Raw genomic sequence first — 12,217 nt, forward strand, 5'->3', positions numbered from 1 at the left:
CCAAACAAACAACGCTTTGCATCAATCTACATCATTGTGGCTACTCTTCACATTCCAGATTGCTCTCTCTCTCTGTGTGTGTGTGTGTGTGTGTGTGTGTGTGTGTGTGTGTGTGTGTGTGTGTGTGTGTGTGTGTGTGTGTGTGTGTGTGTGTGTGTGTGTGAGTGAGTGACATTCCCTGGCCTTGAGCACCAGAGCTGTCACTATCCAAATTAGATTTGGGGGAACACAATCGGGCTAATTTGTGTTTTTCCTCAAATTCACCAAGCAATTTCCTCAGCTGAAAACCCTTCATTGATAAAGACATTTTCTTCCCTCCTCTACTCGGCACTGCACCCATTCATCCATAAGCCCAGTGGGTGATTGAGCAACGGGGATGGAGGGCAGGGTGCTTGTTTTGAGTCTTCACATTTTCCCCGAGAATCTATAATTGAAAGGGAAGATGAATTAATAAGCTGTGCTTTCACTGAAATTGATGTCTTAATGTGGCCTGATGGTGTCGTGGTTAAGATGTGAGATGTAACGCTGCTGGCCTGCAAGGGGCCTTCTCCTCTTTATTTTCTCTACTCAGGTCCCCCTCTCAGCCTTCCTTCTGTTTCTAAAAAAAGGATCGTGTCCTTTTGAAAATATCACCCCACCTTCATATACCAATATTCCTTTCCCCTGTCTCCTGTTTCTTTCCATTCCTCAGTCAGAGTTTGAACTCATTCTGCACAATGGAGGCTTTTCACTGGCTGCAATAAGGGGTTGATGGAGACCTCAGTCCCTGGTTGAAGACAAGAAGCCAGTGTTCACACACACACACACACACACTCACACACTGCACACACACAAAACATCTTGCGAGCAAAGGGTATTTGTCCGCTCAGACATGATGACATTATCGTGCATCTGAATAAAACTGATCAGGTTTGTGAAAGTGTTTGAGAGTGAGACTGTTTTTGAGTATGCTAACTGTGTGTGTGTGTGTGTGTGTGTGTGTGTGTGTGTGTGTGTGTGTGTGTGTGTGTGTGTGTGTGTGTGTTTGTGTGTGACTGCCAGTGCGCATGTGTGTGAGCAGACTAGCCATCTGTGTGTGCTGTTAGGAGTCCAAACAGAGGACTCACTCTGATGTGTTTTCCAGGCCTGACTGAGAGCTGCTGCTGAGCTCATAGCTTCACAAACAGAGAAACAAGGTCACTATGTCTTCACTGAGAGTGTGTGAGTGTGTGTGTTTTGACTGAGCTGTACAGTTTCTTAGTTTACATTCTTTCATGCACGTGCATGTCCTGATAGACTTGACAAGTGTTGGAAAGAATTTGCTACTCAAGTAGAAGTATTGTTAATTTTCCTGATGTTTTACTGAGAAGTAAAATCTAGTGAAGTACAAGTATAAAGTAGTGGCTCTCAGCCTTTTCAATGTCTAGGACCCCCAACCTGATACACATCAGGTCATGGACCTGTATTTGATCAGATGCAGTCCCAGGGATCCCCATCTGATAAGATTTAGTTATCCATAACTGTCTATACTGGCAGATTAACAGAGAGAGTGAAACCCATAAATATTCATTCTTACAAATTCTCTGATAATTTCTAATTTCTACTTCTAGTCAGTGAAATAACAATGAAATTAATATATTACCCAGTTTTCTGGAGAAAAGTTACTGGGTTACATTTTTAGAAACAGCAGCTTTCTTAGATGCAGTCTCTTCCATTCAATTCTAAAAGGATGCATTCAAAAGTTCATACTAGATTTGTGTAATTGGAAATTTAAAAAAAAAAAAAAAAAAAAAAATACAGGCACTAACAAGGTAAAGCCAGATTACTCCTCTCATCTCTGCTGACTGAGTGTTCACTGTGAAAAGCTTCAGACTTTTTCAGTGAAAGAAAAATCTGAGCTCTAGGAAAAAAATAGGCTTCTTGAACAAAAGGAAAATTTAAAAATACTTTAAAAACTACCAGTATACAAAAAAGCTACTCAGTTACAGTGACATGAGTAAATGTAATTAGTTACTTCCTCCTGTGGACTTGACTAAGACAGAGAATGTACTGGTGCATTTTTTTTTTTTTGGCAAATGTAGCTTCCAGTGTGTGTATATCAATTTACAGTACACACAGTTCACACTGTGTATGCAGAGGATAAAATTGTGTGCATGTGTGTGTGTGTGTGTGTGTGTGTGTGTGTGTGTGTGTGTGTGTGTGTGAGAGAGAGAGAGCCCCTCTTCTCTCAGCACGCTATCTGAAACCTGGCTGTCTAGGCAGCGCAGCATTCCATCCCAGATAAGGGACTTGACCCTTGACCCGTCATACAGTTCAACCACGGGTCAGTGCAGGGCTGCTCCTGTCAGTCAGAGGGTGACCAAGGAGCACAAAAAATGAGGGGGGAGAGGGGGTGGATTGAAGGAAGTGGGGGTGGGTGATGTTGTGAGAGAGGAAAAAACAAAGGGAGGGAGCCAAGGTGAGGAGCATGAAGTGGATTTAGACAGGACAACGGCTGCCAGAGCGACATTTGAGCTCTCTCTCTGTTTTTACCCATCTTTATATATGCATGTGTAAGCGAGACAGAAGTCTCAAAGGGGTCTGTGTGTGTGTGTGTGTATGTGTGTTTTTCCGAAAGATAGGAAAAATGCTGAAGCAAAAATCCCACTTGCTCATGCCATTACGCCACAGCATTGCCCCACATATCTGAGCATTTTAATACCCAAACTCTCAGCATTACGTCAGTCACAAGCCCTAGGTTGTGATACATAGCTGCACACACCCATATTAAGCCATAATACTGGTAGGCACTAAGGAGCAGTACAGAGTTTAAATGTGTGTGCATGTGTGTGGGCATGTTCACAAACTTGGCAAATGCTAATGATTTTGCATTAAATATGATATCTATGACCGAATACCTCAATAGTTGGTGCTTTTAGATATTTACACACAAGAGTTTTAACACCAGGAGAAGAAAACACTTATGCCATATCACAATATTATGCCATCCAAAATCCCAGATGCTATCTCGTGTCATATCTTGATATTGATATGATATCAGGATATTATCATCCAGTGATCCGTTTCACCGAAAATATTCCACCTCTCTTTTTGCATTGACCTTTCAATTGACATCAGCCTGTAATGTTTTCTCTGTGGTTGGCAATAGTTTCAAGCAGAGTTACAAGTGCACACCTACACAAGGAATTACACACACACACACACACACACACACTTTAGGCTATCCTTTACCTCTTTGTAGTCGTCAGTGAGGTAGAGGCCGGACGCTTGCCTGATGACATCATCCATTCCACCACAATCCATGTTATCCAGTGCCTCCCTCATCCTTCCCTCCCTCTCTTCACCTCCCTACTCCCCTGTCAGTGGGTTAGTCTGGACTGACACCCCGAGGTTGGGTCCATTCAGAACGCAGCGGATTCATAGCCAACTCCCCCTGGTCACCATGGTCAGACGGTAATATACAACCTCTCTCTCTCTGTCTTACATGCTGCGATACTGTCTCTCTCTCTTTCTAGATTCTCAGCCGTGATCTATGACTAACCTCCTCTCTCTCCAGTGCTTTTCCTCTGTAGTTCTGCCTGTCCCGCAGGACTGAAAGCACAATGGTCGGAGGTAAGGCCCCTTTAGACCCTCCCTACCTTCCACCCCTCTGGCCAGGGCGGACGAGAGAGAGAGAAAGAGAGAGAGAGAGAGGGAGAGAGAGAAAGAGAGAGAGAGAGAGAGAGAGAGAGAGAGGGAGAGAGAGCTCCTCTGGTGTTTTTTTCCGTTTTCACACCCTGACGTGAGGACAGCAGCTGCTCTCAACCAGTTTGGAAAGAGACACCGCAGCCATAGGTCAGCCATAGTGTGTGTGTGTGTGCCAACCCACTAGTGTGTGTGCTGTTACTGTTGTGCTTGTTGCCTGCGCATGTGTGTGTGTGTGTGTTCAGATGTCAGAGCCTCTTGGCACCTCTCCCTATCTCTCACTATCTTTATTTCACTCGGTCTCTCTGTGAAAATTTTTCTTAATTCTCCCAAACAGTCTTACCCACACCGGCTTACATCTCTCTTGTGTTTGAGTGTGAAAGACAGAATGTTTAGCCCACATATTTGAGGGAGAATGAATATGTGTGTGTGTGTGTGTGTGTGTGTCAGAGGGGGTAGCGTGTTCCCTTCCTGCTAAGGTAAAAATAGCGTCCTGTCTGGACTCAGCCAGCAGCCCCCGGCCCGGCCAGCTAAATAAACCCTGACAGAGCACAATGGACCATTAGTCTGGCACACACACACACACGCAAACACACACACACTCACACACATACACACAAATAGACCCCTACGTGCACAGATTGTGTGTTACGTATGTCGGCTAGTTACATGTTCAATCTGAGCTCTCCACGGTGTGTAATGATCTCATCTTTGTGAGACATTATCGACCCATGACTCATACGTTTGTCATAGCCACCCAGACAGAAAATTGTATCCACGTATGCCCAAATCGCAACCAAGAGGAGCACAGGCTCACATACACACACACACACACACACACCATCAACTAGTCCTTTATATAGGAAAATGGCAGGCACATGTAGGAATCATAAAGTCATTATCACATTCGTGGGTATATAAACTTGTTTTTCAAATATTCGTGCACATATCCAGAATGGTGCTATCAGTTACAATGGTTGGTTACCAATGGACATAACCATACAAGCAGTAACTAGCAGCGAATATCTGTGTTTAGTTCCTTTCTTCTTGGGTCACTGATCTTCTAACCGGACTGGAAAGTGCGCTACGCAAAATTATAGAAAGATTCAGCTGACAAAAACACAGAATGAACGCGTAGTTTATCACTGATTTGATTTGACAATGAGTTCAATGAGCCTCAACCAACAAAAATTACCTGCATCTTCTATAATTTTGTGGTTGTTTAGTATTATGGTAGTTGTCGAGGAGAAATATGGCGTAATTAAAGTATGAATTGGTCATATATCTGAGAGCGAAAACACTGAAATGAACAGAATACTCTTAGTGAGTCTGAGACATACATTGCACTTTTACCTTTGGCGTTCTAACATGGTGTAAACGCAGCTTCAGCAGGAGTTTTGTACTGTTTTTTTTTTTTTCCGCTTTCTATTCGAAACACACACCTTCACTCGCGGACTGATTCAGAGGATGAATCATACTCAAGACTCAGAGACATAACGGGAAGAAAAGGAGATCAGATAAGAAACAGAATAGCCAGCCAAGGACAAACAGATTATCAGAGGAGAGAGAGAGAGCAGTGGAGAAGGGAGAGAATACAAAGTGATACTGATGAATTTGACTCACACCCATCTGTTCATCTGCTGAGAGAGAGTGAGAGAGAGGAGGAGTAGACTAGCAATATGAGCTTCTAAATGGTAGCGTGAAACACAAGCGGGCGATCCCTTTGAAGAACTTCGAGATGCAAACACTTGTGGAATAATGCATCTGCGTGATAACATCAAAGCGGATCTGAACACTGCACGCCACTCGCTCTATCTCTTTCTCTCTCTCTCACACACACACACACACACACACACAGATGCACACAGACACACACAGAGGGGCTGAATGCGAAAATAGGAAGTGCGTTTGATTCAGTGTTGATCCCCAAGGATTATGGGTAGAGCAGAATGAATTATGTGGCTGTCTCCTGAATCCGCCCACACTGGACTGCTGCTGGGGACAATGTAGGCAACACGCAAACACACACACACACACACACACACACACACACATGCCAATAGATCTAAACATGCAAACATTCGCACACGCAACTCCTGGTGTGGGGTGGGCTGTGCCTCAGCCCAGAGAGAGCGGCCTGTTTGGGGCTAAAGGGCGGGGCACACACGGTCCCGCTGATTCTCTGGTTCATTACTGAGTCTGACTTCATGGTGGAGGTGAAGTCACTGCTGATTCAGACAGGACAGGGTGATAGGAGGAGGATGGACGGGGGCTATGATAACCTGGATACGACTGAAATTGGAAAACAAGGAGTCAAGACTGATCCATAAATGCAAATACACACATTATTAGTGATGTGCACGCAAACATTGCTTCAATCGCAGTTCAAGAGCAGAGACAAATTTTTTCCACTGGATGTTTGAGACATACACACAGTTAACATCTCTGCAGCTTAGCTGTCAGGTCAGCTGATAGAGAGAGAGAGAGAGAGAGAGAGAGAGAGAGAGAGAGAGAGAGAGAATTGCTTATTGTTCCAAGTGAACAGAGGGTGACTGTGGGAGAGAGGGTTCCTGGCACCTCCTGTAAGCCTGGGATCCAAGTCAAATGGCAATGTGTGTGTGCGTGCGTGTGTGTGTGTGTGCGCGCGCATATGTTTGAAATGAATGCACCTACCTACATTTGTGGGTATGTGCTTGTTTTTCATTAGTCTGTCTCTTTGTTTATGACTTTGTGCATGCAAAGCGGCACATTTATGTGGCGTGCACTCATGTGCGCTATGTGACACTGCAACACCACATCACAGTGACTGAAACATATGAAAGGAGGACTGGAGACTCTGATCTGCTCTTATTTTGGGAAGAGGAGAAAAAGAACGGGGGCTGCTGCCATAGCAACGTGGCAAGAATTTCTCCATGGCAATGCTCTGTGTTCCAAACAAATTGGGCTGCGAAAGGATCATGGGGCGGCCCACTGGGAAGTCCTATAACTCACACACACACACACGTACACAAACACACACACACACACACAGTTGCATAGTGGCCATGAATGAGAGAAGGCTGAAGTTTTGTCCAATTATAAGTTTACAGAGTTAGGTGTCAGATTTTGTGACATAGAAACGAGTGACTGCTTGCAACACACTGCAGAAATATCAATCTTAACAAGCCATGTAGTTTCATATTCAGTCTTTAAATCTTGTACAAAAAAACTGCCAGTGGGATGAGAAAATCCCACTGGTTTGCAATGCAGTTTCACTTGTTTTGAGTTTTTTTTGCCCAGAAAACTATAATTATAGTTAAGTATAAGAAGTATAAATATGTTGAAACGAGTCAGAAATGTTTGGGCAGATCAGCCTAAAAGTATCAAGACAATGACACTTGATTCAAAAAAAAAAAAAAAAAAAAAAAAAAATCTGGAAACAGCTCATCAGCTTTGGAAATGGTTTCACTTGTTTGAAGGAAAAGATTTTAACACTGAATATGACGCTAAGTGACTGAGATTAGTTGCAGTGTAGGGCAATAAATGCATCCGAGGCAGGAAATGTTCCTCCGTGCACATGGTAACCCTGTCATTGTAGCATGAGCCATCAGCGGCACCTACTTCGCTGCTCCTCCTCATTAATATTTCATCTGGCCACACCACAGGTCCTGTTACACTGGCATGACACTGGAGCTCTCCGCTTCACTCCTCTGTCATTCCGGCTTGCAAAACTGCATCCACTTGTGGACACATATGCATAACATCCATGCACTTGCAGATATACAAGCACGCACACTCATACACACACATAATATACGACATGTTTCAATCAGAGCTCTTGGGGCCTTGGCAAGCTGACAGTATTCCTAAGGCTCAGGATGACACGCTGTGGCCAGGCTGATAAATCTCACCATCACCCTTCACCCTGCTGCTAGTGCTGCCGCTGACAGCGACACGGCTGCACCAGATTTATAGATTTACAAGAGAACACGAGAATACAATGACAATCTGCGGTCTGTGCCTCTAAAGAAATGAACTGAAAAACAGCACGGCTCAAGTTAACTTTCTTATAAGCCGCTCTTGAAGTGTAGTATTTAATTCAGGGCGGCGACTGTAGTGGATGACTGTTGATTCTTACTAAATTTGGCGTACACTGCAAAAAATGTAGTCATTTAGTCTCATGTTCGCTGTTTAAAAACCTCAGTGAAAGAAATCTGCAAGTGGAATGAGATAATCCCACTTGCTTCCAATGCTAATCAACTTGCTTCCAGAACTTTCCTAAATTAAATGGCATTTTCTTGATAGTAGTGGGCTGATTCCCCTTATCCTACCTTGATTAAATATATTTTGTACATATTCCTCTGCATGTAAAACTGCATTGGACATGAAAGGGATTATCTCATCCAGTTGGCAGATTTTTTTTTTTTAATTTGTGTTAAGAAAACAAGATTTAGTCTTCAAATCTTGTTTTCTTAACACAAATAATAATAATAAAAAAAATGTTGAATATGAAATATATTAAAATAAACGAGTTGTTAAGATTGAGATTTAGTGCAATAGTGAAATGATTTTTTTTATTTTTTATTTTTTATTTTTTAGTTCACCTTTCATTTGCAATTTGGAACTGGGGTATATTACCTATCTACTCTTCCTGACAGGGATAAAATTGATGGCTCGAGGTGGATGACCATGGGTCAAATGGTCACCTCACTGGTTCACTGGTTATCCCAGGGTCAGCCTGTCACCTAATTGGCTAATGGTTTTTGACAATGGGTGGGAGCTTGCCTCAGAGGTCATGAGGTAAAAAAAAAAAAAAACAACAACAGGGAGAGATAGTTGCTTCTCTCAGCTTTTCCTCCTCTGACCAAATTGCCTTGAACATCATCGCCCATGAACAGCCTGTGGAGGGGAAAATGAGGACGACATCTTCACTTCGAGCAGAGGAAACCAACAACACTGATGTCCAAACAGAGACGAGCCCCAAGACACAGACTGTCCCCGGAGACGCGCCGAGAAACAGGGACAACGCGCTTCCTTCCCCGTCTCTCTACCGCCCTCATTTCCCCTTTATCCATTTACCCCTCATGTATTTTATTACTCCTTTAAACCTATTATTCCTCCAATCTCATCTATCGTCTCTCCTCCTGTATTCCTCCATTCTATCCCCTGAACTCTCTTCCGCTCTATCCATCCCTTGGTGTGTGTTGTGTGTGTGTGCGAGGGGCGCTGTCTGCCCGCCGGTTGCCAGGTTACCAGTCTAATTGAGGGGCCTCTAGAGAGTTGCTGTTATCAGAGCCTGAACCCTCTGTTCTGTTCTCCGCTCTCATATTTTTCCTCTTATTTGTTCCCTCTGTGTGCTAGCAGGCTCTTTGCATTATGTATTATTATTCTGTCCCTTTGCCAGTAAACTTTTCTCTAGAGTTCCCTTGATTTTCTCTCTCTAGATTTAATTTGTGTATTACTTTTTCATCCTCCCCACTGTTGTTCTGTATCATCCCAATCCGCTGCCACAGAAAGCGGCATGCGGCTCTCATCGCCGTCTTTTAACCTGTCCCTCACTCAGCCGGTGCCGTCTTTACTTCTTCTGATAGCGTTTCATCTTCATCTTTCATCTGCCGCCTTTCCCCTGGCTCCTCTTGGCTTCGCTTCTCTCTGTTCTTCTGTTGTTCTGCTCCATCCTGCCATCTTGCTATCGCCGCATCAAGCTTTCATCTACCAGTGAACAAGGCAGGAAATCCTTATCCCATTACACAACTGTTCCCTCTCCCACACGCAAACGCCAAGCACACAAATATGCAAACCGCATTTGAGATTAATACATTTGTTATGTTACACACAGAAATCTGAGGGCAGCTTAGCCATTCCCCGGGCCTAATTTCAAGCATTAAGAGGATGTACACTGAACTGACAAGGGATTAGCCTTTATAAATGTTGATATTAATGCCAGTAAGGTAAGCGGTGACAAGTGTTGAAGTGTTGAACTTAAAATGCCTTAACAAGTCTTAGTCAAAGTCGACGCTGAAGTCTAAGCTTGGCCAAGAAACGGATATACAGTATGTAGTAGAGCTAGGCGATATTCTGATATTATATCAATATCATTAGAGAGACTAAAATCATGAGGGGCTTTGGAAATTGCAATATCATGGTATGGCATAAGTGTTGTCTTTTGCTGGTTTTGAATTCTGTGTTATAGTAAAGGGATATGATTTTCTGAAATTATTAGACTAGCTGTTCTATCATATCCACATTACTAATGACTGTTCATGAGTAATTTTTGTGTAAATATCTCATGAAAGCAGCAATAATCATCCCTACAATATCATAACAGTATCAGTGTCAAAGTATTTTCTCAAAGACATCGTGATGTTAGATTTTGTTGATATCACGCAGCCCTAACACCCACCATCACCCGCCATTCTCCTCCTGTCTTTCTTTCTTTCTCATCACTTCCTCTGCAGTTTTCCCGCATCCTCAACATCCATCACTCCCCGGTTCAACACCTGCCTCCTCATGTCAGACATCTCAAGTTTGAGCGCATCTTTTTTTGCCTTTCATCTTCCTCTCCACTCTTTTCCCCACTTTCCCGTCTCCCCTGCATTGCAGACTTTCCTCCCTCACTGTGCTGCTTAGAGAGGAGTGTATGTACAGCTGTGATGTGCTGCTCTCCTTTAATCACAACTGCCCCATTCCTCCCATTCCTCATTAGATAAAGTGGGACACTTCTGTCACACGTCCCACCAGACACACACAGGCACACACACAAAGGCGCACACACACACACATGCACACACCCCTCCGAGCTAACATTTACATTTAAATTCTGTTCCTCACTGTGACGCCTGTGCCATACATCTCTCTCTCTCTCTCTCTCTTACACACACAATCACACCCACACACACCACACACTACACCAAACTCACGGTGTAGAATACATTCACACACATGCAGAGTTCAATCACGACAACATACTCTCACAATTACATGTAGGCACCCAGCACACACACAGACACAGCTCATCCCGCCTTGACGTGGATTGATGAGGCTGGATGAGGAGGGGGAGGCGGTGGAGGCGAGGTGGGACATTATTCCCTTGAGTCAAATGCTCTCTTAGCAACCAGTCAGCCAGCAGATTCACAACACAGTCATGCAACACAAAAGACACAGCAACACTCCTACACAGGTCTGACTGTCAATGACGACACACAAGTCACACACCAAGCACTGATTCCCTAGTTTCAACATGACATTCAAGGCGTCATGATAAGAAAAAAAGAAAAAAAAAAAAAAAACGGATTAAACCCCAAATCCACACATCTGCTGAAGCTTGGAGTGCTGATGCCAAAATCAACATCTGCTTGGATCTGTTGACTACAAAGGACCACTGCACCATTAATCCATATGGCAATATTTACCCAAATCAACAATTACACTCATGCACAGTGCGTGTTATGTCATCTAGCCCCGCGAGCTCGGTGTTACCTGGTAAGAACAGTTTTCCTGGTGGACCATCGTTCACAGCATCCTAGAGTGGAGCCGGCTGAGCTGAGGGAACGGAGAGAGAGAGAGAGAGATGGAGCGGGACAGGATTCCCAGCCCTGCAGTCCCGGAGCGAACGGGACAGGAGAGGAGGGGTGCCAGAGAGCGCCCAGTCCTCGCTCTGACCTGATCAATCAACGCTGCTGCCTGCTTCCCTCGCCCTGCCAGTCACTTCTGACTTCACCCTCCTCTTTCTAGCTCTCTTTTCTGCTTGTCTTTTGGTGTGTCTGTCAGAGAGAGAGAGAGAGAGAGAAGGGCAGGGAGTCTGATCGCTTCTTCCCCACAGCCAAGAGAGGGAGGGGAGCGAGAGATGGGAGGAGGCATGCGAGAATGACAGAGAAAGAGCGAGGGAGGGAGGGTTAGGGGGAGCTCGTGAAAGGGAGAGAGAGCACATTCCCCGGCCGCCTCTCTCTGTCTGGCTGTGATGGAAAGGTGGGAGGGGCCGGTGGGCGGCATACAGGCCGAAATAGCAAATAGAGTTAAAGCACAGTGAGGAGGGGGGGGGAGAGCAGTTTGAAGGAGGAGCGAGGGTTTGGAAGGGGTGGGGGCTTTCGCTGTTACACAGAGTGAGAGGACTGAGGAAGAGTCATGCCAGACAGAGAGACAGACGGATAATGTGGAGAGAAAAGGGGGTCGGGGGCAGATCAGCGACTCTCATTCCAAAACATCCTCTCTCTCTCACGGCGTGCGCAGTGCTGCTGCTGTGGGCTGCGCAAGGCAAACTGTGGTCACTCACTTACTCACTCACCCATGGACGACTTGTGAGAGTTGTACAGTGGACGCGTGCACAGTGCACGTAGCAAAGGTGTGGCACTGTGGTCCAGGCGGACTAACGCGTCAAAATTGGAGTGCAGTTGATAATCCAACCGTGCAAAATTATTTTTTTCAATGAATCTCTTAGTTGCACTTAAATTGTTCATGTAAAGCAGCCACTACTCAACATGCCAACAAATAGCCAGTGGGGCTTCTGTAGTGGGAAATGAAATCCAGAAAAGTAAATCGGGTAAAGTCGAGTAGAATAAAGTTGAGTGGGGATGTT

The 12,217-nt window shown here is 44.6% G+C and overlaps 1 protein-coding gene across 5 annotated transcripts in view; it reads right to left on the minus strand.

Annotated features, from left to right (window-relative positions):
* schip1 (schwannomin interacting protein 1) overlaps positions 1 to 12,217 on the minus strand; it is a 45,287-nt gene that overhangs the window by 16,211 nt on the left and 16,859 nt on the right. The window contains exon 1 of one of the 5 annotated variants that reach the window (XM_030066612.1): positions 11,122 to 11,478. The exons of 3 other annotated variants lie outside the window; for them this stretch is intronic. In XM_030066612.1, coding sequence (XP_029922472.1) covers positions 11,122 to 11,151 — 30 coding nt within the window. In that variant the 5' untranslated portion in view covers positions 11,152 to 11,478. Of the gene's footprint in view, positions 1 to 3,210; positions 3,636 to 11,121; positions 11,479 to 12,217 lie in introns of those variants that run through there. One more of the 5 variants, XM_030066611.1, reaches the window with a different exon arrangement.

The sequence above is a fragment of the Myripristis murdjan genome, chromosome 13, assembly GCF_902150065.1.
Source record: "Myripristis murdjan chromosome 13, fMyrMur1.1, whole genome shotgun sequence".
NCBI lineage: Eukaryota > Metazoa > Chordata > Actinopteri > Holocentriformes > Holocentridae > Myripristis > Myripristis murdjan.